Source organism: Oxyura jamaicensis, chromosome 20 (assembly GCF_011077185.1).
Source record: "Oxyura jamaicensis isolate SHBP4307 breed ruddy duck chromosome 20, BPBGC_Ojam_1.0, whole genome shotgun sequence".
Taxonomy (NCBI): Eukaryota; Metazoa; Chordata; class Aves; order Anseriformes; family Anatidae; genus Oxyura; species Oxyura jamaicensis.
In genome coordinates, this window is record NC_048912.1 from 3,948,676 (window position 1) to 3,975,982 (window position 27,307).

The 27,307-nt window shown below is 40.9% G+C and overlaps 1 protein-coding gene across 13 annotated transcripts in view; it reads right to left on the reverse strand.

The window, feature by feature from the left end:
• Positions 1–27,307, reverse strand: part of PTPRT (protein tyrosine phosphatase receptor type T) — a 502,670-nt gene that overhangs the window by 254,155 nt on the left and 221,208 nt on the right. For all 13 annotated transcript variants that reach the window (XM_035344293.1, XM_035344286.1, XM_035344283.1 and 10 more), the window contains exons 4-6: positions 26,047–26,128; positions 22,486–22,601; positions 19,948–20,122 (exon numbers count right to left, since the gene is read on the reverse strand). In XM_035344293.1, coding sequence (XP_035200184.1) covers positions 19,948–20,122; positions 22,486–22,601; positions 26,047–26,128 — 373 coding nt within the window. The remainder of the gene's footprint in view (positions 1–19,947; positions 20,123–22,485; positions 22,602–26,046; positions 26,129–27,307) is intronic.

Here is a 27,307-nt window from a genome sequence, read left to right on the forward strand (position 1 = left end):
CTGCTGATGCAGCCGACCAGGAAACACTGGATGCTGTTTCCTTCTAACTAGAGGAATTCTGGTTGCCCCGTATCTAGTGAAGCCAAGCAGGCTGTTCAAACAGGAATACACATGAAATACTTTATTTCCCCATGGCAACCACCCTCCTCCTATTTCAATGACAGCTCAGGCAAATGCTCGTACTCAGCGCCCCAGTCCTAATTGCACTGCACCTTTCATTTCTCCTTTATTAATCAGATAGGCTTTATTTTCCATTATTTGAACCACATCATCCTGCAGCGTGGGTCACAGCTTACCCTCCTGCCAGCTTTCCAGCACACCACGTGTACCACAGGGCCTAGTACTGATATCCACGCTGCAACACGCGGTGCTACTTCAGATTTGCCAGCAACAGATTGCACACCCTGCAAGAGGGCAGTAGTACTTGCAAAGAGCACCAGAACTTGAGAGGAAGTAGCTAAGATCCAGAACGCGGAATATTTATAAGCATCTCAGCGTGGACATTGGTAACTCCTTCACTCCACCTCACACCTCTGCAAAGGAGGAATTTCATTATCTTGTAAACACACACAAGTGACTTGGGTTAGGAGAGCATCCCAGATCATCACTGCCAGCTTGTCCAGGTTTTAATTCTCTTTTTTTCTAATCATCACAATGATACTGTGTATCAGTTCTCACAGTTTAATTACACCACAGGAGAAAAACTCGTGACTTCGCTAAATTTTATATCTTACCTACCCTTCACTTCCATTTGCTCCCAAACCTTTCTCTAATCAAACTGAGGACAGATGGGAAAAGATCCCCTTTCAAGTACAACAGTGGCTACAGAGAGGGATTCCAACTAAAAAAGCACCCATCAAAACGTTCTGCTTTCCTGTGCATCTCTTTAAAGAGTCTTGCAAATGCCAATGGAAATGATGGGGCGTCTGATGTTTTGACAGAAGCAAGAACATCATTAAGGTAAGAGCTGTCAGCAGGTATTTTATTTTCTCCCTGAAGAATTAGGCTACTGTTTAGGCATTACTTTTTTTACTAAACCTTTTTTTCTTTATTTCCATTCTATAAGGCAGTCCTGAAAGATGGCATACTTAATTTGCCTGTGAACTAGATAGATTAGAGAGTCATAGTGACAGCTTGTGAATAAAAGCACTATAACCACACAGGATTCAAAGGCAGTGGCCAGTGGAGACACACTAATTGCCATGCCACCGGGATAACTGAGGAGAACTATTCCATACACAAGTGCTTCCCTTATTAATAGGCCCAGAAACACGTCTGTTATATATAGGGTTTTGATGAAACTGTAACAGCAAGATAATAAAAAATCATTATTTCATACACATTAACTACTGCCATGTATAGCATTACCAGAAGAAGATGGCTTTCTGATTCTAGTGACACACTCATCAGACTCCAGATACGAATATGATGGCATGATGAGCAAATCACAGCCGGACAGGCGGTGACATGAAGCACGCAGGGAACAGAGCGTGGGCAGTCACCCAGCGGACAGCAACGGGGTCTTCAAGGTGAAAAACCAGAGCCAAGGTACCACCCAAATCAGGCAGCTGGCTTAGGAAAACAGCCACAGGCTTTGGGCAGGACCTACAGATGCTGTCCCCAGCAACAAGGTTCGGTTAGTGAGGAAATAATCATTACTGTAACCCAGTTAAATGGCTTTATTAATTCAGTAATTACTTAATAGGCCTCATCTACAGTAAAACCTCTTGGAACTTAGGACCACCCACAAGCAAGCACTTGACACGAACAAAGGGAAGGAAGTTCAGAAAGACAGCAATAGACTTTAGAAGCCAAATGGTGACATGAAAACTACAGGAATGGGATCAAGGAGCCAAATCAGATGAACTCTAGAGGGACCAACATGGAACACATAATCCGAGGCTTTCAGAGAGCCATTGGGTGCCAAGCAGAGATGCCCCATGAACACAAACAGAAGGTCAGCCCAGTCGCCAAGCGCGGCTACTGAGGGTCTCCAAGCAGGACAATCCAGGTCCAAACCAAGCAACCACAGCTCCAAAAGAAACCCACATTCTCAAGAGACAGGGATTATCTAAGGTTCACTCAGAGGAGACTCTTGGCAGGTGCTCAGAAACTCTGTTATTAAACTTATTTAATCCACCACGCAGAGTGAGGACTGAAATCTGTTCCCAAGGACGCGCTGCGTGTCAGTTTGGTACAGCAAATGAGAGAGGTCAAGCAGGTCTGCTGGGACAGCCTCCTCAGAAGGCATTTAGTGACAAAGGAAAGGGTTGAGTCAGAAAGCAGAAATCTAGGGTATTCCTTTATCAGGAACAATGCAAGAGATGTTTATGTTCTGTCCTAATTTGTTTAATGGTACTTACTCAGAAATCCTTATTTAGTTATTAAAGAGACAAGAGGCATGTGAATAAGTATTGTTAGATGCCCTGAATACTGAAGAGAAGGCATTTGCTCTAGAAGAACAGCAGACGTATGAGAGAATGAGTCAGATATTTATGTTCCCTTTTTAAAATAAAATTAGCAAGCTTTTCAAGGAACACACTGTTTCCAGATACGCAAAAGCATTCGCGGTTTTATCTGCAATTTCCAACCAATGCAAGTTTTACTTTTTCTATCCGATACACAGCTTTCATTCCCATTCATGTGGCACATAATAGTGATGAACACTACCTCAGAGAGCCAAAGACTTTCTAGAACCAAAATTGTTTTACTTTCACGGTGATTTTACTTTCATGGTGAATACACTAGGGAAGAAAGTGGACAGATACATTAAAAATGTGCATTATACAGAGAAAAACTCTTTGGACAAATAAGCTCATTCGTCATAGGCAGTACAGCAGGTTCACAGCTATTTCCATAGTTAATGTTAAGAGATGTGTGAGACGTTGCATCCTCAGGCCTCCAGACCATGCTCTTAAAATTTCCTTGACCTGTGCTTTTTCAAAGCACTTCTCACACACACACACAGATTTGGGATTCAGTGCAGGCTCCTAGGAAAAAAAAACAGTATCTGGTTCAATGCAATCGAATCAACAAAACAAAACAAACAAAAAACTCTAAAATGACTTGATTTTTAACTTTTCAGCTTTTGCAATGACATTCACAACCTATATTTCCTATATGAAACAGATGGCAGTGATATGTACTGCAGGTTTTTTCTTTTCCCTCAAAAAATCCACAAAGAAAAAAGATGTTTTCAAGTGTTTTTTTCTTTCTTTTTAACTATTCAACAGCAAGGCATCTTGCACTAAAATAAACAGCACTCTAGCTGACCTTACTAAAAATGAACTAACTTTAACCTGCTTGAAACCAGCACTCCCTAAGGCTGTATTTAAAGAACAGGAAAGGCTATTGTTAACTAATTGGATTTGAAATCGTTTATTCAATTGGAAAATGAAACGCTAATTGGCCATAACTAATGTGAACATAGACATCCCAGTCACTATGCTAACGATCTGCTTGGCTTTCCCTTGGAAAGGCTCGACGATTCAAACCTCCTTCCAGCCCGGTAGGATTAGCCTGTGGACGGCCGGTGCAGTGACTCCAACAAGCAGCAATATTAATCTAGCAAACATCTCCTTTGAGCACTCCCACTCCAAAGGAACTTCTGCAATAGAAGCCACTCAAGTAAAAATACCAGGGTTTACTTTCCCAGAAGTTGTGGCTAGGGACAGGAGACAACCTGACTGTTCCTTGCTGCAGGTCAGTGTGACTACACATATCTAAGCAGCCTCGTTCCTTCCTAAGGGCATCACGGAGTCCCAGCTCCAAGCCTCATCCTTTTAGTCCAGAACGCCCAACAGAACCGTGTTTGCCTTGTTAGGATATAGGAATTGCACCAAAGCAGAGTGAAGCAGGAAGAGCCGGGTGATGGAGGAGAGGTACAGAAGGAAGGTAAGTAATGTGGAGAGCTCAGGTTCTGATGGACACACGGAAGAATACAAGAAAGAGCGATGGACTTAAGTGCATATAGAGCCCCACACAGAGCTAGGAATGGCCGACGCTCCGACAGATGGTAGAAGCTGACCACTTCTCAACTAACTGTCAAGTCCTCCACCATCCACCTAGGCCTCATTCCAAAGCAGCCGTTAGTGCAAATGAATTCGATATAACTAAATGAAAAGTGAGTTTTCTCACTGTAACAGGATAGCATACATTAATAAGAGCATGGAGGGGGAGGCAGGGGCACACAGGTGTTAAATGGTATATTTAAACAGAAAATAAATATGTATACCCGCCACGCAGGATTAACTTCCTAGGATCACAGAGGAAGTTGCACAGATTCCAACAACACACTTGTTAGGACTTGGGGATGAATCCAAATATGCATCACTACCAAATTCTGTTTTCCTTTTCTTCTTGGGCTTTTATTTCATGCAATATTAACCACACCCCATCCTTCACAATTTTATTACTCTAATTAAGTTTGCATTTGTTAATTTTCCTGAAAATTGAACCCAGCGGGGTTTTACTGAACACTTCTTTTTCCCCCCAAGGGACAGTTCCAAGCAGGAACATAGTAACGCATATAATGAAAAGCAGGCTGCAGACCCTAGCAAGACATGTGACAACTCATTTAACATATAAATTGTTTGAGGTATTATTTCAGGTAAGTGATCCTAATACACTGCCACATTTTATGCCATTAGCCTCAGGGCCCCAAGCACAGCCATTTAGTCAGATACCATCTTGAGGTCCCCTGGGTTCAGTTTTTCATGAACATTAACAAATACAGGCTTAGATCTGCAGTAGGGTAAATGCTTACTTTTATACGTGATAAAAGGCAGAGTGAGATCTGTACCTACGCCTGTACTCCTGGATGATGGCATCCCCTGTCCTAATACAGAGACTCTTTTAAGCTTGCTGTGGCATCCAGCTACAGCCACTTTAGAAATAACATGCACATTAAGCGGTATGCACTACAGCATCCTTGAGGATGCGTTTTTGAGGTCTAACGAAATGGCCTCAGAGAGCAAGTGCCTCAGTCACTTATACAGTTAATTGTGAAAAGCAGATGCCTTTGAAGCCTTTGAGAGAAAGATTCCGTCTGCTCGGGTTTAGGTAACTCACCTCTGGTGACTTGAATGCCACCAATTGTCAACTAACAACCAAATTTCTCCTTGAAAGCTTCCCAGAATTACAAACACCGCAAAATTACAGTAAGTACTTGGAGATTGGTGAAAGCTTGTCTCCTGTCTAGCAAATACTCAATTTGATTCACTACTGTGCATGTGGAATGTTTCTTTCAAAAAACAACCACACAAAAACCAACTATTTTTTTCCTTTAAAAAAACCTGCCTATGGCAGGGGGTTGGAACTAGATGATCCTTGAGGTCCCTCCCAGCCCAGGCCAATCTATGATTCTTTAAGGAACCTAAAAGCACAGAAGTTCTTGAAGTGCAGCTTACATCCACTGGTGACACATAAGGAATTTGGAAGCAGTATCTGCCACCCAGACCAGATATATAAGAAGTGCCAGGAAATATGCAGTTAAAAACAAACACCAAGCTGCCTAGGTCTCTAGTTACTACATACCTCGTACAAAGGTACAACCACTAGGCAACGTCTGGGGGAAAAGCACCTGAAGCGAGTTAAGTGTTCTCCTCCCTGACACGCATACCTCTGCTGGCTGATTCGTGTACCACACAGTCAAGGCCTGTAAGGTATAGATGCCTAAAATGAAATTCTAAAATGAGCAAATCAGGATGGAATCTGCAGCAGCTGATAGGACAAAAAGAATGCATGTAGCTATCAACAGCTTAGGTTAGATTCTCTCATACTTTGTACTAATATATTGTTTTTTGAACTAATATATTGGTTTTGTTTTGTTTTGTTTTAGCTCAGACATGTTGATGCAAAGCACTATTGAATCATCGCTTGATCATAGCGAATGACTCGCTTGAGTCATTTCTCCCCATGGAAATCAACACAGTATCTTGCATATCCAGTAACAAGGTGAACTTGTCTCAATTTGTGATAGGACTGCCTGGAACATTAGTTTGTTGGACACAAATGGTAACAAAAGAACATATTAGAACCCATAACCTTACAAATCTGACACCAAACTTTGCTCAGCAGTGCCCAAATCTCATTTAACAGAGGAACAAAAATAAAAGAGCACGTTGTGTACAATGTTCTTATTACTTGTTTTGAAATAAAGTCACTTTCCTCCTTTTGCAGAAACACATCTAAAGCAAGGGGTATCAGCAGAGCAGCCCCACACAAGGAACTGCACTTCTGTAATTGTAAATAAACCTCTGCTATTTTGGAGTAACCCTAGCAACTCAAGTGTCTTATTTGCCAATTATTAGTCATTTGCTCCATTCAGGTCTACCAGAATTACCTACTGTATTTTTCTTTGTTCAGATTGGAAACAGGATAAATATACCTTGCAGAAACCAGAGGGCCATTTGTCTGATCTTGCTGACAAAATTTTGATTGATGTAAGGAAAATTATCACCTTACCTGCAGCATAACATTTTGATGGGGACAGACATGTCGATGAGTGGATAACATTATGGCCTGTCACTTGAGTTGCTGCTCTAGAGAGCAGCTAACAAGAAAGAGAAGTAGCAGGTGCATATAAAAATGTACAAACTGACCAAAAGATGTACAATGGATTTACCTAGGATAGAAAAGTCCTTTTTTATTTTTAAGCAGGCAGATCGCATACACTACAGCATACATACAGTGAACACAGTAAATACTGGCGGTTGCTAATTTAGCATACACAAACCACTTGACATAATTGTCATCTAGAATATCTCACCAACTATATAATATTAAACTCCAGAAGTCATTTTTTCATGCTCTCATGTGATCCTCTGCTCATGCTTTGAGTAGAACAATTTGTTTCCCTGTGGTTCTGCCAGCATCATTGCGGAAGCCCTTACCCAGATAAGCAGCTAGTCCACTGCTGAAGTACTTGCCTCCACGCCACTTACTGTTTCTTGCTGAGACCTCTCTTTTCAGAGGAATCTGATCCGTCACTGCCATTCATCAGTGCTGCAGTGCTTCTGAAGCAGAGATGCAATCCTCTGCCAAAACTCGGGCACAGCCTGCGCCACAGAAAGCCCCGGAGGTAGATGCAGGCTCCTAAAGAAAACTCGATGGTCCCTGAGTAAAGACAGCTCTGAGGTTGTTTAGACTTCATAGAGTTGAGCAAATTATATATCTTATATTTTTTTTTTTTCTGAAGTGTTTTGCATGCCTTTGGAGGTCACAGACATTCCAAGTTATGCATATGCTAATTCATATGCTGTTTCTGTAGAAAATTCAAGTCATTTCCTAGACAAGCCAGCTTGGAGAGTGAATACTAAGTTGTATTTTTCAAGTAAATACATCTGCTCCACTCCTTCCCCTCAGTTTTGCTCCATTTGACTGTCTTCTAGCTATAACAACTAGAGACATTCCACTTCATCTAAAAGCAAGTGGCATTGTGAGCCACAGGGAAATATATATATATATATATATATATATACACACACATATATATATATATTTAAGGTCAGTTTTTAAGTCTACTTGCTTGAAACTTTCAAATCAAATTTGGAAGAAAAAACTAGCTAGGGCTGCTAACCTACTGAGTTTTGAGCTGCAGAAGTAAAACTTTATAGATAAAAAGAGAGTCTTTGCTATGCATCAGTAAGTTTTAGCTGTAAAAAAATAGTCATTAATTTCTGCCGTGAGCAAGCAGTATTTAATGCTCATACAAACCCCAAGTTTTCCAAGACCAGCCCAAGGCTGGATTCTGCATATCATACAGTTTATTCTAAAGTTAGCCCTTTAAGCTTACTGTTAACCTTAAGATTTTCTGACATGCTTGTGTTCCTTTCAGCACCTTGCACTGAAGGGTGAAGTAACCGTACCACCTCTACTCCCTTGGTCTGACCGCTCCGGCAGCACAGATCTCTTTACGATGTCTGCAATGACCAGGAAGGTATTACCCTGGCTGGGAACCTTCCCTTCTCCTTCCCACCCAAAATGCCCCAATGGACTTGTGCCAAAATCCATCCCCCCCACGCACAACCCCCTACACTATTTAGTGCACCAAGTAATATCATCACTGCTCCCTGGTAAGCTGATGTAATACGCAGGCACACCAGCAGCGTGTGCTATCCTTTTACATCATCTGAAAACGAGATTAGTCTTTCTTCACCACTCAGTACTCATCATTTTCTGGTTTTTGTCATACACAGAATTCCGGAATACCCTGCAGATCACCACACTCTTTCCTTCTTTCACCTCACCTGGGCTATACATCTGCTTATTTTCAGCTTAAAGCTCAGCCTCGAAACATGTTTCTTGATTTAGGTTGTTCCCTACAAGAGACTCCAAAGTATTACACTGAAAGATCAATTTTCTCTTTCCTCACAAAATGCATTCTGAGGCCACAATAAATGCTAGAAATTCCAATATCTTCATGGAGCGCTGTTCTCTGTGATAGCTGTAATGGTAGGTGATAGGTCTTGGTATTTCCACAAATAGCATTCCAGTGCCCGACAGAAATTCGGGAAGATTGAAACCACCACACAAAACTCCTGCAAAAAGGAAAGCGGTGGGAGAGCAGATTCCAAGCAAGACCTGAGTCTCGTTTATCCCAGAAGCAGCTGCATTTCATTTTCCATCAAGGCCAGGCTAACTACCATTGCACCTAGTTGCTGGTGACAGATTGCTCACAAAAGCTCACAAAAAAAAAACCCTTGTGCTTTATTCCTTTCAGGCTTAAAGCACATACATGCAGAGAAAATCACCAGGAATCCTGAACAATTTCTGTGAACATCCAGCTAATTATCCAGGAAATCCACCTCCTAGACAAGGTACCAGTCCCCACTGCATGCACTAGTTCATAGCTATCAGAGCAAGAGGGTCACAGACAACACCACTGCTTTACAGCTAATCAAACAAAGCCAAGATCACGGTCAATACAAGTTTCCACACAAGGACAAAACATTCGATACTTGAAGATCTATTGCATTTAGCAGGAAGACTTAAGATCTGATGGTCAGATGCAAAAGCTGGAAGCATTGACTAGAACAAGGCAGAGACAATAAGCAGCAGGGGCAATGAACTATTGAAAGAGCTTGCCTAAGGATGTTAAAATTCTCTGCCATTTAAACACTTTCAATCACGATCAGTCTCTTTTAAAAACTGTTCTGCTTTATGCATATGGCATTGCACAGGATGCACGAATGACCTGTAAATTCTATGACTTGCATGTTGTAGAAGGTCAAATAACGTTAAATACTGTTTCTATCATTACAGTTCCAAGCGACATGAGATACATGAAAAATGGCAAAGCTTTCTTATGACTATAGAACTGTCACACCTGGGGATGAGGCATGCAAAAAAATAAAGATCTTCCAGTTTGAAAGCAATTCTTGAAAAAGGAAACCATCTATTTCCTACTGAAACTATCAAAGTCTTAATAAAGAATATAAAGACCCCCCTGCCCCCGCCTCCCCCCAATACCAATAATCCCACTGCAAAGACTGTAACTGTGCAGTGATTCCAAGGAAGAGACAGGAAAAGGAATTATGGAAAATTTGAAGATTATTCTATATTGCATTGAGTTTCCGCAGCCTCCTCGAATAAATGTAGTGTTAATTAACGCGGAATTATATCCAATTGGCCAAGCTTTTGAGAGGACCATGAATATAGTGAAAAGGTTGTATCTTGGAAAGAAAGAATATATTTTTCCTAATTATTGTCAGCGTGCAATCCAATTCTAGATAGTAAAGCCCCGTCTGCCTTCAACACGTGACATCTGATCCATACAGCTTTTAATGTAGTCCTGCCCTTTCTTTGTTGGCAGAAATTAAATAGAGCACACAATTGTCAGAGGCCATTTACAAAACCAAGATTCACACTCAAAGCTATAAACATGTAATTTAATATTAGCATCATGTGACTATTTTATCACCTGAAAAAGAAATTACTGTAAAAACCTTGTGCTGCTTTAGGACTTCTCATTTTTAGATACACAGAAGTTTAAACAAAATACCTGCCCACAAACAAGATTTCAGCTCTTGAGAGCACGGCAGTTAGTGACTACAGCAACCACACAACTTGCCATAAGCTAAGCACGGCTGCTGCGTGCTCTGAGTGGCCTAGTCACTCTGCAAGAAAACTAATTCACCAACATTTCTTGTCACCCCTACAATACCACATCCTTGACATAAGATAAACAAAAGTAAACGAGTTGGCAAGACACACCGAGTGGAGCAAAGGTCTGTGGCAGCAGGGAGTAAAATGGAAGAACGATGGTAGAAACCAATGCAAGAGCAAGCACAGGAGTGCTTATATTGAGAGTTTCAACCTCAAAATCGTTGAAAATACCAACAAACTTATTTAGTGAGCAGTCTGAGACAAAGGACTGAATAACACTGTGGTAACACTGTGGTAACACTGCTGATTAAGAGGCAATATGATATTTTCAGCACCGGTCACAAAAGTCAGTCAAAATCTGACACAGCAGAAGTAACAAAAGAAGCATTTGCCGTAATATGAAGGAAGGAAAAGAGAAAATTAAGGAAATAAGCAACTCATTTTAATTTGTGTCTGCATCCTGCTGAGGGAACAAGCAGTTTGTAAGTTGTAGTCTGTCATGTTATTCAGTATTAGCTGCAGGCTAATAAATGGGACAGTAAAGCATATGCAAAGACTGATTTATAGGATCCAAAGACAGATAGCCTAAGTCTTGCAGCTATTTGCATCTTCCTCGCATACAAACACAGACTGATGTAAAGTTTCCTGCTGAGAGAGAGGGAGGGTGGGAGGGGAAGGGAGAGAAGAGATGCTCTGGAGAGAAATCTCATTGAAGGAAAGGAAAGGAAGGAAGAGGACTGGCACAGATTCTGGAGAGGTGTGGGGGGGTGCTTCTTGGATTGGTTTTGATTTTGAGTTATTTATGCAGCACAGAGTACAATGCTACAGCTTAAATCATTTATAATGAAAGGAAAAAAGTCAACAGGACCCGCAGAGGTCTATGAAGATACCAAGGTTTTACAAAGGTCCACCTTGAAGATAAGGGCGCTATGGCACGGTGGTTCAGAAGGCAGCACACACTGCATAGAGAGCTAGGAAACTGCATATTATGGTGTGGTTCCCACCCGCCCCCCCTCAAATTAATAGGCTAATGATTACAATAGTGTCGGGACTTGCTGTAATCATCCTATTTAACTGATGCTCAGCAGGTTTCTGCTCCTAGATCTAAAACCTTCTCTCAAAAGTCAAAGACACGGGTAACAGCGAGGATGTGATGTGAACAAGCATCCCAGCGCCAGTAAGAGGGGAACAAGTGGTGGTGTTAATTGTGGCGGAAGGTCAATATGTTAGATTAAAGGTAAAAAGCAGTACAACACATTTTGGGGTGGTAATTATTTGAGAACCGCATTTCCTCTCCTGACAGCTGCAGTGGATGCTGGGAAAGCAGTTGCCCAATTGAAGAACTTTTCTGAGCAAAGGACTGCAAAATTTCAATTCAAAACTGTAACTTTGGCTATTTTCTTGCCTCAGATAATCTCCCAGTTGAGTGGGGAGCTAACTGCAAAGCGAGCATTCTTTCCCTAACACTGAAAAATGCTCTTTAATCCTTTAATTCAGATAGGACAAATGCAAAACCAACACCCAGCTTTTCCCTGGACTTCAGTTCTACTGGCCTTGAAAGCAAAGCAGTTCAGCACCACCATTCAGAGGTAAATACTATGCAAACTTTAAAAAAAAACCATTTACCTCAATACCTAGCACATGTTTGCTGAGTGGCCTCCATTCAGCACAGCTAACAGACTTCCAAAGACTTCTGTGAACTCCCAGCTTTGAAGTTGAAGGGAGACAGTGCAATGCAAACACCCTTAGCTCTGAAGTCAACTACTCAGCATTTACAGGGTCCACCATTCCCTCAAACAAAACTCACATGCTTCTTTACCTTAGAATGACAGCTTCAGCTTGTAAATGCTCCAACCCAGCAGAGGAGTTTAAGAAGTGCCCACACAGCAGAACGGTTGCAGCGTATGTAGCAGTATGCCAAAAGAAGAGCAGGCAGAAAGGCACGTATTGCATGTCGACCTGGAAGTCCACAGGAAGGTTCAGTATGCACGTGGAAGACATTTTTAAGAAAGGCTTCCACCTCAACACAAAGGTGGTTGTAGATGCACAAAGGAGGAAAAGCTAAGTGGAAAAGAAAATTCATGCAAGGTCTTCTTTAGCACAGATCACTGAGAAACAATGTATTTCTGACTGTTCTGTATTTTGGCTTGCAAAGTTGTTGGTTTTGTGTTTTTTTTTTGAAAAGAAAGCTGGGCAAATACTCCATGCATCCCAAGAAGGCTGACTGCAACTGAGCAGATTCAAACCACGCTGTCAACAGAGCAAAGCAAGAACAGCTGGGGAATTCACTTGCATTTTGCTCAGGAGAGGAAACTGTCACTTGCACGGGTGATTTTGAACTCCTTAGTTCAGTTGCCCAATAACAAATACAATATTTTTGCAGAAAGCCCATTAGCTGCAGTAACCACTGCATTTCTGAAAGAGATCAGTAACTATGCTTGTTTACACGGTATGTCTAGCACCACGGTTTTCTAAAGCTGCAATCATCTTGGTCTCAGTCACTTGTGTCCACAGCCTGAATGTACTCCCTTCACTGGAAATTCCTTCCTTTCTCCTGTACAGATGGGATCTATAGGGCTCACTGTATTGCAAACGCTTTGTGAAGCCAGTTTATTCTTGCAGGCTTTCACATTAGTGACCATCCCTGCCTACTAAGAAGTCCTCACGCACATTTCATATTAAGTAAAGCAGTACTTTTTAGCCTCCCCCCCTGCCCCAAGTGGGCAAGTTAAGAATAGGTTCCATTCACCACGAGGTTTGGAAGCCCATCAAAAACTTCTCTACAATTAAACAGGCAGAAGAAAGATGACCAGGAGAGAGTTAACAATGTATGTGACTCAAACTTCCCTGCTAAATCTTTTAGTTGAGTCATAAGCAAAAAATAGGTGTCATTTTGAACGGTAATGTCACGTGGCATCATGAGCAATCGACTCGTAGGAAAATTTGTACATCAGAAAGGAGGAACAATGACAAGCTGCCAAATACATTTTGCAGTGGCACACATCTGGTGATCTGAGTTGCCAAGTTACCCACTGCGAGAAAGTTTTCAGTTAGCAAAGACATTTGGGATATGCCCTTAGCATTTGATGTCTGTTTCTGATATCAGCACTCTTGAATTAATTTCCGTGCAGTTGCATTCATTTTTTCTGATCATTTTAACTAGACATTGCAAAAGCTGAAAGTTCTGATCACAGAACGTGAGCCAAAGGCATAATCCAGCAGAATCAAACCCTATAGCAACAGCATCATAGGCTGAAGAACAAGTAACAAGGTGATAATTCTGGGTTTTGAGTATGCTTGGCAAGCTGGTGAGAAAGCTAATGGCAAGGAGAAACTGTATCGGCCAAGTAACCTCTATTCCTTCCTTTCATCTCAAAAGAAAATAAAACAAAAAAGAGAGAACTGGTACTTGCAAGACCCTGCAGACTGACAAACGGATACTACAGAACAAAGGAAGCCACCAGCTGGGGAAACCGGACAACTCAAAACTATTGCACCCCAGCTGCAATATGCTAGCAAGTCACGTTACTGCTATCTTCCTCCAAGAAGTGAGGCAGCAGGAGATGTATGAAATCACCCTGGCTGTACTTCTCAAACAGGAGTGCAAACCGAGGTAGGCTGAAACGCGTTTATTTGCATTTGCCAGCCTCCCTGCTTCTTCCAGCTGCACTGTTTGCCAGGAACTTCCTCTAAAGTAGAAGTGAATAGGTAGACACGACTAACTGGAGTTCAGCCAATAAATGCTGAAATAAAAAGCCCATAAATAACATTTTATTTCCACAATTTTTTGGATCATATCTTTCACCTAAATACCAAAATCCTACATAAATTATTTAGGCATTTTATTATTTAGGTATTTCTTAGGCATCTCCTTTATATTGTCTGGTGGCAAAGATGCTTCTCAGAATTGCAGCCAAGGGACATGGCTTGTCTGCCTTTCTACAGAGGTCCACCCTGTAAGATGAATTCACGGAAAAGTCACAAAAATCCAAAGGAGTCTAAAGAGCTGAGAAGGTCTTCACCCAGCGATGCTTTTCATTTCAGTATTTTTGTTCTTTGGAGGTTCCTTCTCCTCCCTTAGAAGGGATGTAAGAAAGTACGGGACAAAGTGGGCAAGACTTTGCCCGCACAAACAGGGCAAGAGGAAACAGCTTTCCATAACACCGTCCTTGGGAAATTGAAAGATATTTATGCAGGTTCTTTCCCTTCAAAAGATTTAAAAAAAAAAAAAATACTTTCTCATTTATTAGTGTATTTACATCTTGTATTTGATCAAGAACTTTATATATATACATCATGAGCAACATCACACTTAGAAATCGATACATTAAAAACAAGCCCAAGCAACTTCATCCCATGCCTGCGTCTCTACCAGGCTCAGGTAGAGCTTCAGTCGGGATAAAAAAAGAACCCTGGACTTATGTTTGCCTTTGGAAGGAAAATAAACCAAAACAACAACAACAAATTATATACATTTTTAATCTTTCAAGCAATTTCTGCAACTCAGTGGTGTGACAGGAAAGCCATGTTAATTTCCCAAGTGGCTGCATTGAAGATAAGCTTTTCCACAGCACTCCCTGCTTGTTTGGCATAGAAACAGAAAGCTACTGAAGAAACAAATATACCAAGTTGGGAAAAAAATGACACCTGACCATTAATTTTCTGAACTTCCCTTGGATCCCAGCTGTGGCTTTGCATTCTTCCTGGGAACACCTTTTCTAACCTACACCTCCTTGGCTAACGCAAGCACAAGAAACAAGGAACACCTGCACACTGCAGGCGTGCAGATCTGAGAATGGGATCCAGCCTACAAATGGCACATCAATCACTTCTCAAGGATAAGGCTTCATTTCCCGGTTCTATTCTGGATGTTGAACAGAACAAGGAAATGTTTCCTTTTGAAAGAAGGCACATCATTCTAACTGCCTGCTTCTGGGAAACAATGGCTTCGTCCTCATCCCTCGCCCCTCAACACAACAACACCAAGTTGGAGTGAAAGAAGGCGAAGGGAAGGTAAAGGGAAGGTGAGAGGGAATGAGTGTTTGAAATCCCATCTCCCGTCCTCTCACCACACCCCCAGCTGATGCTCACAGCTGAGTTAAAGCAATAGCCAGTAGATGACAATGAGCTAGAGGTTAAAACAGAACAACGAAGTTTGAGTAATTACTAGTCAATGTGGACACCAAGAAAGCGAGCTTTACACTCTTCGTATCAGTGTGACTACGAAGAAATAAAGGAATGCAGGCAGCTTTTTCAGGCACCCTACGATCACAAAGCCTTTCTCCCATGCTCCGTAATTTCCAAGCCAGCAAAACCTTCCTGAACGGCTGACATGGACAAAACCCCCTTGTGCTGGTCCAGTGTTTGGAGCAGCAACATCATTGCACACCTTACCAAACCCACACTTAACTTCTGGTGCAGCACACGTAAATTCTGCAGACAATCTAGTTGTGCAAACTGGAAAAGAGAGAGAGAGCGCACAGCCCGAGGGAGATCCTCGTAATCACAGCTTTACTGATACCGTTGGCAGTGCCAGCAAGAGACTTCTTCCTGTTCACAAGGTGATAACTTTGAGGACCTTGATTAACGTGCATTACTCAGGCAGACAAATTCAAATCTACCCTGCAACTTTTGCAGCCTGGGTGAGTCTGATAAATAGCTGCAAGGCATGAAAATTGCTCTCTGAACTTATTATGGATACTAGAAAAATATTTTTAACAGCAAGATCTAAAATGCATACATTTCTGACCATGGATGAGCTTAACTCCCAAATGGCTCCAAGTGAGGGACTGGGCTTGGATTTTCCAGCCACCCCCATGGCAGAAGGAGAGTTGTGACGCAGTGGTACCTCTCCTACCAGCACCATCAGCCTAGGGGCTGAAGTGCCACCAGCGGCTGTATTACACTGTGATGGCAAGGATGTTACTTTTAAGTGTATTTCACCCAAATATCCTGGGGTATAGAACCCTACATGTGCTGAGCAAGAAAATAAAAATAAAAAATCAAGAAATAAAAAGTTTTGAAGAACCTTGAACATCTACCACCCCTCCCGATAACTGTTTCACACAAAGTGGAAGACCGTGGAGTTTGCAACCCACCTTAGCAAGTACGTTGAAGGTGATGATATTTTCATCCCAGACACAGGCTCTACTCCAGAGCAGACGTGTAACACCATTCGCCATACTTTCACACCTCCACTCCACTTCTTTTACCCAGGCAGACCTATGGATGGCCTGACGTAACACTTCTAGGGCCAGCTCCAGCCCAAGAGAAGTCTCAGCTGTACAAGTCACATGCTTTTATTACTTCTTTTAAGCTCTAGAAAGTTCTTTCTCCTAGTAGTTCTTCCCAGAATTTAATAAGTAACCGAAGCTATTCCAGACCCAATACTGAGACAAGTCGCAATACCTGTAGAGGTCACGTCTGCCTTACAATTGCTAATCAGGAGCTTGTGGGGTATATTGCATTCTGGAGCAGCCTAACCACACCGATATATATATATATATATATATATATATATATATATATATATATAAAATGTGTAATTATTTAGCATGCTTTTCACACTTGAATATTTCAGCTCTGATATCTGATAGCTTGACAGCTTTTCTTTTTCTCCTTTTTTAAATATATTTTTTTTTAAATTCCAGGGTGTGCCATGAGCACTAGAGCAGTTTTCATGGTGTACCCAGTGAGTTAATAAATAGACGGTGCAATTACAGTGACAAGCATCACACCAGAAAAGAACTAGAGAAAAAATAGTAAGCAACCCTGGAAAATGAAAACACCTCTCCCTCTGGTGTCACTGAAGGTATCAGCTTCATGTCTAAAAACCTCAAGAAAAAAGCAACTGATGAAAGACAAGCTGTCCCAGATACCACAAGGATTACAGAAAGCCCCTAAGGTAAGAGGCAGACTGTTTGTTGTCTGTGTTGACTAACCAAACACTTTGAAAAGCAGCTAAGACAAAACTGAAGAGTACTAGAACATATCCTAGGAGGTCTGCAGAGGGGCTTTGTTGCATATTCCAACCCTTGTTGCAGCAGAACAGATTTTTAAAAAATGCCATGAGTCTAAACAAAATTGCATCAGGTAGCAACAAAACTTTGAGGGACTTTCTGGAGAGCAAAAATAGCAGAAAAAATGGTTTATGATAAATAGATCATAGATTTCTACCATCCAGTCAGTAATTAATCTGGGCACTCAGAATATCTGAAATCAGTGAGGAAAAAAGAAATAGCAAACAAACCGCCATATATACACAGTTTAAAAGGTTATTTACACTTTTACACAGGGACAAGTTTCCTGGAAGGGCACTCAAATTATATCATTAATACAGATCAGACTCTGGCCAGTTTCACAGTATTTTAGACAATCTTCACACAAGCAAAACATACGCTTATTTCAGAATACGAATGACTGCCATGCAGACTTCCTTTTTTACTTTACCAAATTACAGACAAGAAGCATTCCATTCGATCAGTACAGCAAAATGCAGCAGCTCTGGATTTTTGAAAACTGCCCTATACACAATTGTATTAAATTACTGTATGTGCAACAGGGAGAGGTAAGAAATAGAGAAGAGCTATTTCCACAGGAGCACCAAAGGGTGGTAAGGTGTACGGATGGAAATGATAGGTTTCTCTGGCTTTCATATTATGATTCTAAAGTGTAGGGAGAAGAATAAACGCATTGCCATTTACACGAGCCGTGTAACAGAGTCAGAAAGGCATTAGCATAGACAGTGAATTGCATGTCAGTGAAGGCTGAATGCTACAGAGAAGCATTCTCGGCACTACAAAGGTATCACCTAGCGGTAAATACATTGCAATAATTTAAAGCAAATAAAGTTATCATCTTTTGTGTAAGATTCCCACAAATTACAATACATTAACAAACATGTCCACATAAACATGCAAGGAGAGGACTGAGAGACAGGGGGGTTAATTTCATTGATGATTTCATTTGCCAAAAGAGGTACCTACTGTTCCAACTTAGGGCGCAGAAGTAGAAGTAGAACATGATGTATTTCAAAGCAAAATTTCTCTTTCTGTATCCACCAAATATTAATCATGCAATATTGAGAAATGAAAATCACTTTCTCATTTCTGTAATAAAATATCTTATGCCTAGGGAAGCAAACAGATCTTTACATGAAAAAGATACACTGATCCTTTCTTAAACCTTAACCTTTGTTAAAGAAATCCCATATGATTTTATGTTCAACTGACTAAGCAAAAGCATGCAAGGCAGAGTATTAGCTTGGATTTAGTAGGTTTAGGGACAGGACTATCAATTGAGCAAAACTTCAATTACAGACTAATTTAATGTATACCCAAGTACATTACTGCAATTCAATAAACATCTCTTCAGAAGTAGACAATTCCAATTTGCTCTCATTTCAGCCTGTGTGCATGCATTACAAATTTGCTATTATCCACACTAAAATTAGTCAGACTAGAAGTACTCATCCATGCAATCCCAGTGTTTCACAGTGCTGCATCAAGCTAACCTCAAATGAACCACTTAACTTTGCCTGCTTACTATCCAGGAGCCGAGGAGCGTACCTTCCCAGAACAACACTAGTCTCCTGAAGTTTCTTCTGGCTAGGTGTCTACCTGGGTACTTCAGCAATGAATCTATCAATGTCTCATGTTGCATGTCCAACCATTCACTTTTATAACTCTCTTTTCCATTTTTCTCCTTCTCATACTGTTAAACATGGAAGTGTCCGGCACGTGCCCAACTCTGCATATTCTGGTATTTGGTTGCTCTGAAGATCGCTTCTGCTTAGCAATGATACAACTCTAGATAGGCCACGCACGGAAACTCAGTTCCATTTTAATTGTGAATTAGTTTCTCCAGATTTGAGCAAATAAAATGCAAGATCATCCATGGGGAATTAAAAGCACTTGGCATCTAATGTGAACATTCTCTTCATGATCTGTGTAGTCTGAATATCTACAACACTCAAAACCTGATATTTAAGGCATTGGGAAGGCATTAGCATATCGGTCATCAGGTGCCAGAGTAAGTTGGCAGAAAGTGACATAGTGGACGAAACTGATCTTGCTTCTGCAACAGTCCTCCATTTTCATAGAAAATTAAAACATTTGGATCAGTAAAATTATAGTCTGTGAGTAGACCTGAACTTCAACTTCCTTCCGCCCCATGTAACCCCCACCCCAAATACAGAATGAAGCACTCTCGGGGTGACTGCCACCTTCTGTTCTCTTCTCCTAAGAGGCAGAGAATGTCCCTGCGGTGCAGCTCAGAGTAAGATTTTAAAAGTAGCACAGTAAATTACACTTCACCCCATGCCTCATGGAAGCTCTCAAGCAAGTATCACCTTGCAAATGTAGGCACAGTAAATAACAGGGCTAAAAACTCTAAGCTTCCTTCAAGAACTACTGATGTCTCTACTAGGTATTTTAGGACATGAGCAGAATCATCCCCCACCATTTACTCCCAGCAGCCCTGAGCAGACTCATTTGACACGCAATGCTCCATCACAGAATTATTTATGCCTGATAAACCGTAAAGGAAGGCAGATGAAGCTGACTGACAGTTAAAGTATTCAGCTGATAGCATTAAAAGTATCCATAGCTACCATGTGTTACTACAATAGCTTACAAAGAGGGCTATATCTGGGTGAAGTTTTGATTCAAATACTTGTTTTAAGAAAATGACTGAAATTCTTGTCTCTTTTACCCTTTTCTCCTACTTGAATTTAATATGAATGAAAGAGGAAGGTCCAATAGGATGTCAAACCTTATACGCAGCTGCCACGTGGGAGGAAATACTCATCTTACATAAACTTGCTGTTTTAATGCAACCTACCTTTCACTATTAATTCTGCATAATTGGAAACTCCAGATCCACCATCTGAACGAATGACACATCGGTACTTGCTGATACTGCGTTGAGAGGTGTCAGCAACACTGACAGTAGCAGAAAAACGTCTGTGGTTGACAACTCGAGTGACCATTAATGCTGTGTCCCGTCCATTCCACTGCTGCGAAGGCAAACAAAAATAACGTATGTCAAAAGGCACGCAGATTATTCATTCTTTGTTACTCTTAACATTGTTCAAACCTCCATGTTCACATTACACTAGGTTAGGTTTTATATAAGCACAATTTTTCAGGACAACACTGCTAGTCATGCCCCTGCAAAATGTACAGGGCTTTGGATTTTGTGAACTAATGGGCTTAAATATTCTTACAAGTATATTTAAGTTTTCATGTCTACTTAAATTTTGAAATGTTTTTGTGCATTTGATGTGTTATATATATACCAAAAAGTCTGGAGAGTGACAGTTCAGACTGCATTTGTACAGAGTATATCCAAAGGCTTAGCTAGGACATGAAAATACTACAAATGAACAGGTTTTGTACACCTACAAAAATGCTACAAAATCAACAGATTTTATAAACCTGGCATTTTTAGGTGTAAAACTTTGTTTCCAAAGCAATTTAAATAAATGAGTTGGATGAGCAGAAATCCTTGTACATGCAACACTCCTCAAAAAAACCTCTCTCCACCAGTGCCAGACTACATTTTCCCAACTGGAAAAGTAACAGATGATGAATTAACTAGAAATCAGCATAAACACCTGAACTTGTTCAGTTGGCCTAGTTTATTAGGAGGCTCAAAGGAAAATACACTGCCATTTTGCCAATTTCCAGTAATCAATTCTGGGAGGCATTTCCAAGGCTATTTTCATTAAATACTTCAATTTTAAAGAATGGAAAACAAGTCCCCAGTAGCACCAACAGTTTCCTCCCAAACCCCTGCTTCTCTCGGGAAAAGGTTCATACTGCTTCAGATCAGGAATGTTTTTACACACATCTAATCGTAACTGAGGAAACCTTTCACGGAAAGAACTCAAGAGATATAAAATAAGCCAAAATATATCTCAGTGGATATACCTCAGTGGATGCTAGAAGTACACAGGTTAATAAATTTCAGATTAAAAGACAATTTTTAGGATAATGGCTGTGATAAGAAACAGTTAAAATGACTGTCAAGTTATTTTTAGATAATGCCAACCACATTTCTCACCAACAATCTCCTTCCCAGCATTAATTTTAATTCTTAGTATTAGGCAAACTGATTCCTCTCCTAATATTTGGACTAGAATTGAAATTCTTATTTTTAAAAAAGTTTATTAAAATGTCTCAAATCAATAAAAGAATTTGAGAAAAGATGTAACTTATATCACCACAAATACCATAGCAACTATGACAAGAGTCTGTCACTGATGATGGTGCTGTTGTGGCGGGTTTCCTTGTTTGGTTTGGGAGCTTTTTGTTTGTTTTACTATGCACCAAAAAAAAAAAAAAGAACAAAAAAAAGGAACTGAATGTTGCCATCAGAACAGTAATTTAATAAAAGATGTGTGTTTAAATTCTACCGTATGCAGAAAGTCCTTAAAGCACATTCTTTCTAAACCTGGTTCTCCATCACATCATCCTGAGCTGTGAGCAAGAACTGTTGACTGGCTTTAGCATTCTGAAAGCGTGTGTCAGCCCTATGCACAGTGCATGCAGTAACAGAATCCTTGTTTGGGACATTAGGCATTCCACGGTGCAGACCTTTAGACAAATATGAGAGCTCCCTGATTTTTAACGTTTCTAGAAGAACTCTGTGTATAGAACATGTCAGTTCTGGGTCTCTCAACAGCCAAGCACTTGAATGGGCAGAAGAAACAACTTTGTTCTTCACTGGGAAACAGTACTCTGCCCTTCCAGTCTGCTAAACGTTCCATTTCTAACTCTAGAACTGAAAAACAGTTCTTGCATTTACTATACCTACATGAACAGCACTACACAGCCTTTCAAGTCCAGCCAGCAGGATGAAAATGTAGGTATTAAGAGAGGGAATGCTCTGGTCTTTTATTGAGCAACTAGAAGAAACAACCTGCTATCAACACAGCTAAGGGAAACTGAGAGGAAGAAAAAAAGGGGGGTACAAAATGATTTTTGCCTATTTTTATCAACCAGATAGCAATCTCAGACCTTATGGTAGGTTTCCATCTTAACTTGCTGTCCTCAGCCCTTGTCAATGACACTTTTGGAGGGCAAGAGGGAAGACCACTACAAATTAAGCATGAGGGAGGAACTTCTCCACTTGCTGTCTTTTCTGCTTCATGCCTGAGTGCTTACAGGTGTGCACACATTTGTTTGAAACTAAAATTTTGCAGTAACTGGCCACTTTTTCCACCTTCAGTAGCATGATTCTGTACTTTGACACCTTAAACTCCTATCTGGAAACACTTCAAGGCAGTTCTCCAAAGATCTCAGTGATAACATTTTCTCTCACCACCTAGTTGTCCTCCATCTACTTCTTTTACTTGAAAACACTGCATCACCTTACCTGGAGCCAGAGTTTGTCATGCTGCGACCACTTCCCCCCAGCAATGCACTGGAATGTCGCGTTCTGTCCCACGTTAACCTCCACGTTCTGAAGCCGAAGGAAATGCGGTGCTTTTCCTGACAAAAGATGCAAAGGATAGGAAGGGTAGAGCAAGGCAGCAACTGCTTGTGTTACACCACACTGACAAACACCCAGCAAAGCATTAGGGCCTATCCTTGACCAGGCGATTTAGTAAAATGAAGCTGTCCTTCAGCACTTGACTACTCACTGCAGGGCAAGGTAGGTGAGCTTCCAGAGAACAGCCCAAGATATTAATACAGAGCTCTGGCACATCTGAAAACACAGACTGTCAGATCACAAGTTCAAGGTCATCAAAACAATTTCTTAGTCCTTGCTATGAAGAGTAATTGAGTAGATTCTTTAGAAAATTGTGTTTTTATAAAGGTCAAAAAGAAATCAAATGTTTTGGAGGTTGTCAAGCATGACTGACCCAAAACAAATTCTCCTAAGTGCCTTTTCTTCCCTTTTTATTTTTTTGACTGTCAAATACATCCTAGAACTTTAGAATAAAAAATTCATTGATATAAAATTCAGTATTGGTATTACTGATAGTATTTTATCACCATATTACTTAAGAAAAATGAAATTTTCTTTTTTTCTTTGTTCTTTTTCTTTTTTTTGCTGACATTAAATTCAGGATTAGTTCAATATTAAACCGCCACTACCGAAGTGGCAATATCATCAATATTAAATATACATTTGTTGATAAAGGAAAGAGATCAGAGGATTATCTTTTTGACTAAACACCACTCACCTACTTCTGTAAGAAAACTTACAAGGAAAAAAAAATACAGTGGTGAATCTGACACTCCAAAATGACCTTAGTGCTTGCAGGGCTTCAGAAGAAAGTTGGTGCTCCAATTAAATACTTTTAGCAAGACACACATAGTCTTGTTGGACACTAAAGGTCAATCCTTTTCAACTCATCTTTGCATTTCCTAATATGATTAGCCACCAGAGAGATACAAAATTTCGTAACACAAACTACCCTGTATTTTTCTACTGGAAATAAATAACTTTGAGAGGGTGTGGGCATCTGTACCCAAGCATGTATGAGGCCTGGCATACAGGTAGGTGTCCACTACAGGCACATGAACAGAGAACACTTGCCTGTGCACTGTGCTGAATGTTTTTATCTGCTTTCTGTACGGTGTTCTCCATGCACGCCTTTTGCTGACAGCTCCAGCACACAGGCTGCAGAAACGCAGTGGTTCTGTACTGTCACACTTTCTGGGGACCAGAAACATGTCTCAAAGTTCACTGGAAAACCAACTTTGGGTGATGGACGGAACGTGCTGTGTGATATTTGCAGGCCAATACAAGTAACTCCCGCCCACAGGCGGAGCTGTGTAGGTGCACGCGGGCTCCAAAGCGGGCACCGCGCAGCCTGGGTAAGCGCAGCCCTGCCGGCCCCAAAGCCCCCCGCATCCCTCGGATCTGCCCACGTCCTGGGCACCTGGCCGTCCTACCCCTGCCAGTGCCCACACACAGCGAGCCTGTGGATACTCCACTGCTTCACTTCTCAGGATTGCAAAGCGGCAACACTACCTAGACATTTTCCTCCACCTCTGTTATTAGGCACATTTTCCTGACTTCCTTTTTTAACTGCCACTTAAGTGTGACTATTACACTTATCTCTGAAGGTGAAGCGGAAATGAAAAAATAACACCAATGATTTCTAGTCACATCCATGCTCACCAGGAGCTTCACGGTTCCTGTTTTGTTTTTTTTTTTTTTTTTGAGTTGTAACAATTGTGAAATGAACGCAAGGGGCAACGCCTGTACAAGACGTGGAACACGCTCTGGTAACATTTACCCTGGTGGCTGTCACTGCCAAACAACAAAGGCAACGCTGGTGATCGGACAGGAGAGGCATTTACAAGGACTGCAGAGAACTCGCAGCTTGTGGGGAGCTCTGCACGCCGCAGGTTGCAAATTGACTCAAAATGCAGTGGTTACAGTTTGAATCACCCCAGTTTGGGGTCAACAAGATTGCACTCAGTTTTCAAGAGGGACCTGCATATACCTGCAGACATTGATTTAAACATCAGTTCAAATACTTCAGTAAGCAGGGGTCTTTTTGTTATTATCTTTTCGATCCCATCAACTTGTCTAGGCTTTGCCCCACGGTAGGTTCAGTGGCCTCTTTCCCAGTAAAGGGAGCAGTCATCACCCGATAGGCAGTGACATACATGCGCATCATTTGGGGGATTCGTTTGGATGCTGTCAGTTATCAGCAACATCTGGTCAACACAGATTGTAAGGATTTCTTAATGAAGCAAATGCACCCAAAGGCCTGAGCAATGAGCACATGGTAAATACAAATATAATTTAGTTAAACAGCAATTAACCATATTGCAGTTATCAGAAATGTCCTGTTAAACTTGAGCAGAGCCATCCATGTCTGTCACGCTGAATGGCAGCTATTCTTTGAAATTCTGTGCTGCGAGAAAAAAAGTCTATTTCACCCCACTGATACAATCTACATGCTTTTGTTGTGAGCAGCCAATGCTGACTTACTGAAACTACGAGCTAGTGAACAGGGCTGTAAAGCACTGACGTGGCAGGGTGGTGGGCTGCCTTTCCAAATGACACCAGGCTACCTGGAAATGTTGAATTTGCAGCATCAAAATATAAACAAATGTAAACATAATCTAATAAATCAAAGTTTCACCCCAAAAGGGCATTTTAGAATGCTACATAACAGCTAATAATTTGAGCATTGATAGACATTGGGTAATTACAGATTACTTTTGAGAACATTAAGGCATTTGAAGGAGACACGTCTAAACTCATTAAAGAACATGAAAGCTGTTAAAAAGCTTTAGAAGGGGCTGTGTTCTACATACACAATATAGACAAAGTCCTCAAGCCTCACTGTGCATGTACAGAGAAATCAAAGAAGTTCAAGCCCAAACGCAGAGGTTTAAGGCCCAAGTATGAAAAATGTAAGCTGGACATATTGTAACCACTATAGAAGAAACATAACCCAAATACTTTTGAACAGTGTAATGGACCTCCATTAGTTTTCACTCTTTCCAAGTCTGAATTAGATTTATTTTCAATATCCTCATGCAGATGCTGAGTGGGTTTAACATTTCTTTCGAGAGATACCTTTGGGATATGTCCTTTACTAAGGAAATACTGAACCAATTTTATTTCTTTTTTGCTTGTTTGTTTGTTAAGTCAACCACACAGGGCATTATCCAAAACCTTTTGTATCTTTTTCTACAGCAGTATGATTCAGAAATAACAAAACAAGAGTTCTGTGTTCTTGTGGCAGTATAGGAATAGAAGCTTCCAGACATTCAGGCACTAACTACAGACTCAGTTTTGCTTTTTGCGCAACTTGGTAAGTTCAGCAGTTGTGCAAGGCTGATTGGCATCAGGTGTCTCAGGGACATAAAAAGAAATTTTAGAGCTCACTGAATCGGGTATATCTTTGCTTTACACAGCCTGGTATGTAACACATTGACAGTTAGAGAAACAAAGAATGCTCACTGCATGGATGGGCAAGAACTCTGACTTCATCCACAGCTATGTACCCTGGATGTCCTTTCAGAGAGACAGATTCAAATATCACCTGAAATACAAAATAAGAGAAGGTTTTCTGAAAAGAGAAGCAGCAGTAGTCATTTGGCCAGTCACAACATTCTGCTCGTATCCCAGTGTCTGATACATTTGATGCATTTTATCACTAACAGTGGAGGGGTACCTATGCAACTCACTATGCAGATGTATATCAAAGACTGAAAATCTGTTTGATATGGAAAACAAAAACTTAGAGCAACATTAATTAGGATTAGCAAGAATTAAGTACTATTTCCATTTGGAAGAGCAAAAAATACCCTAAAGAGTCTATTCACTATAAGCGCCAGTCCAAGAACATTACGTGTGTAATCATTTGACATCTTGTTCTAATTAGTGTGCCTCCAAATTGGAGAATGTCATTCACAAGATAATTTTATCTCATTGAATCAATAACTCTGCATGAATTCTTTTGGAGAAAACCTTGATTTGGCATGCGCACTATTGCGGTAGCAGAAAGCAGTAAGTGATCACCAGATGACCCTGGATGCTAATTACTGGACTGAAATAAGGATCTCCCAGAAATAATGAAGTCGTTTTCTGCCTTTCCCTGGATTGAACTAGCAGACTCTGAGTACTCTTTGAAAACATACGTAATGCTTCTCTATAGTAACAGTACACTACTTAACACTATTTTCTGTATGTATCTGGACAATGAAAGTGTTCTACTAATTTGGGGCTGATTACACAGATATGTGATTAGTAATGAACAAAAATGTCACTTTTTTCTAGGACTGTATTATTGTACCTGGAAAACTGCCCTGATTTGAAGTGTCCTGTTACTAACAAATATACAAGCTATCTGCAAGGGCTTTGAGGGGGGGCAGGGGGAACCCTAAAAGACTCATTAAAACTCAGTTTACTAGTGCTAAATAAGCTAAATAAGATTCAGAAGAACAATAGTATTAAATATGGCCCAGTTTACTCAAACAACAATTAAAGGATAGTAGGACATGAGGAACACGAAATTTGGTAACATTAGGCCAGAATGGAAAAAGGGAAAGTGCAGATGTTATTTAACATGTTAATCACAGAATGGCTCGGGTTGAAATGAACCTCAAAGCCCACCCAGCTCCAACCACTGCCATGGGCAGGGACACCACCCACTGCATCAGGTTGCCCAGGGCCTCGTCCAACCTGGCCTTGAACACCCCCAGGGATGGGGCACCCACAG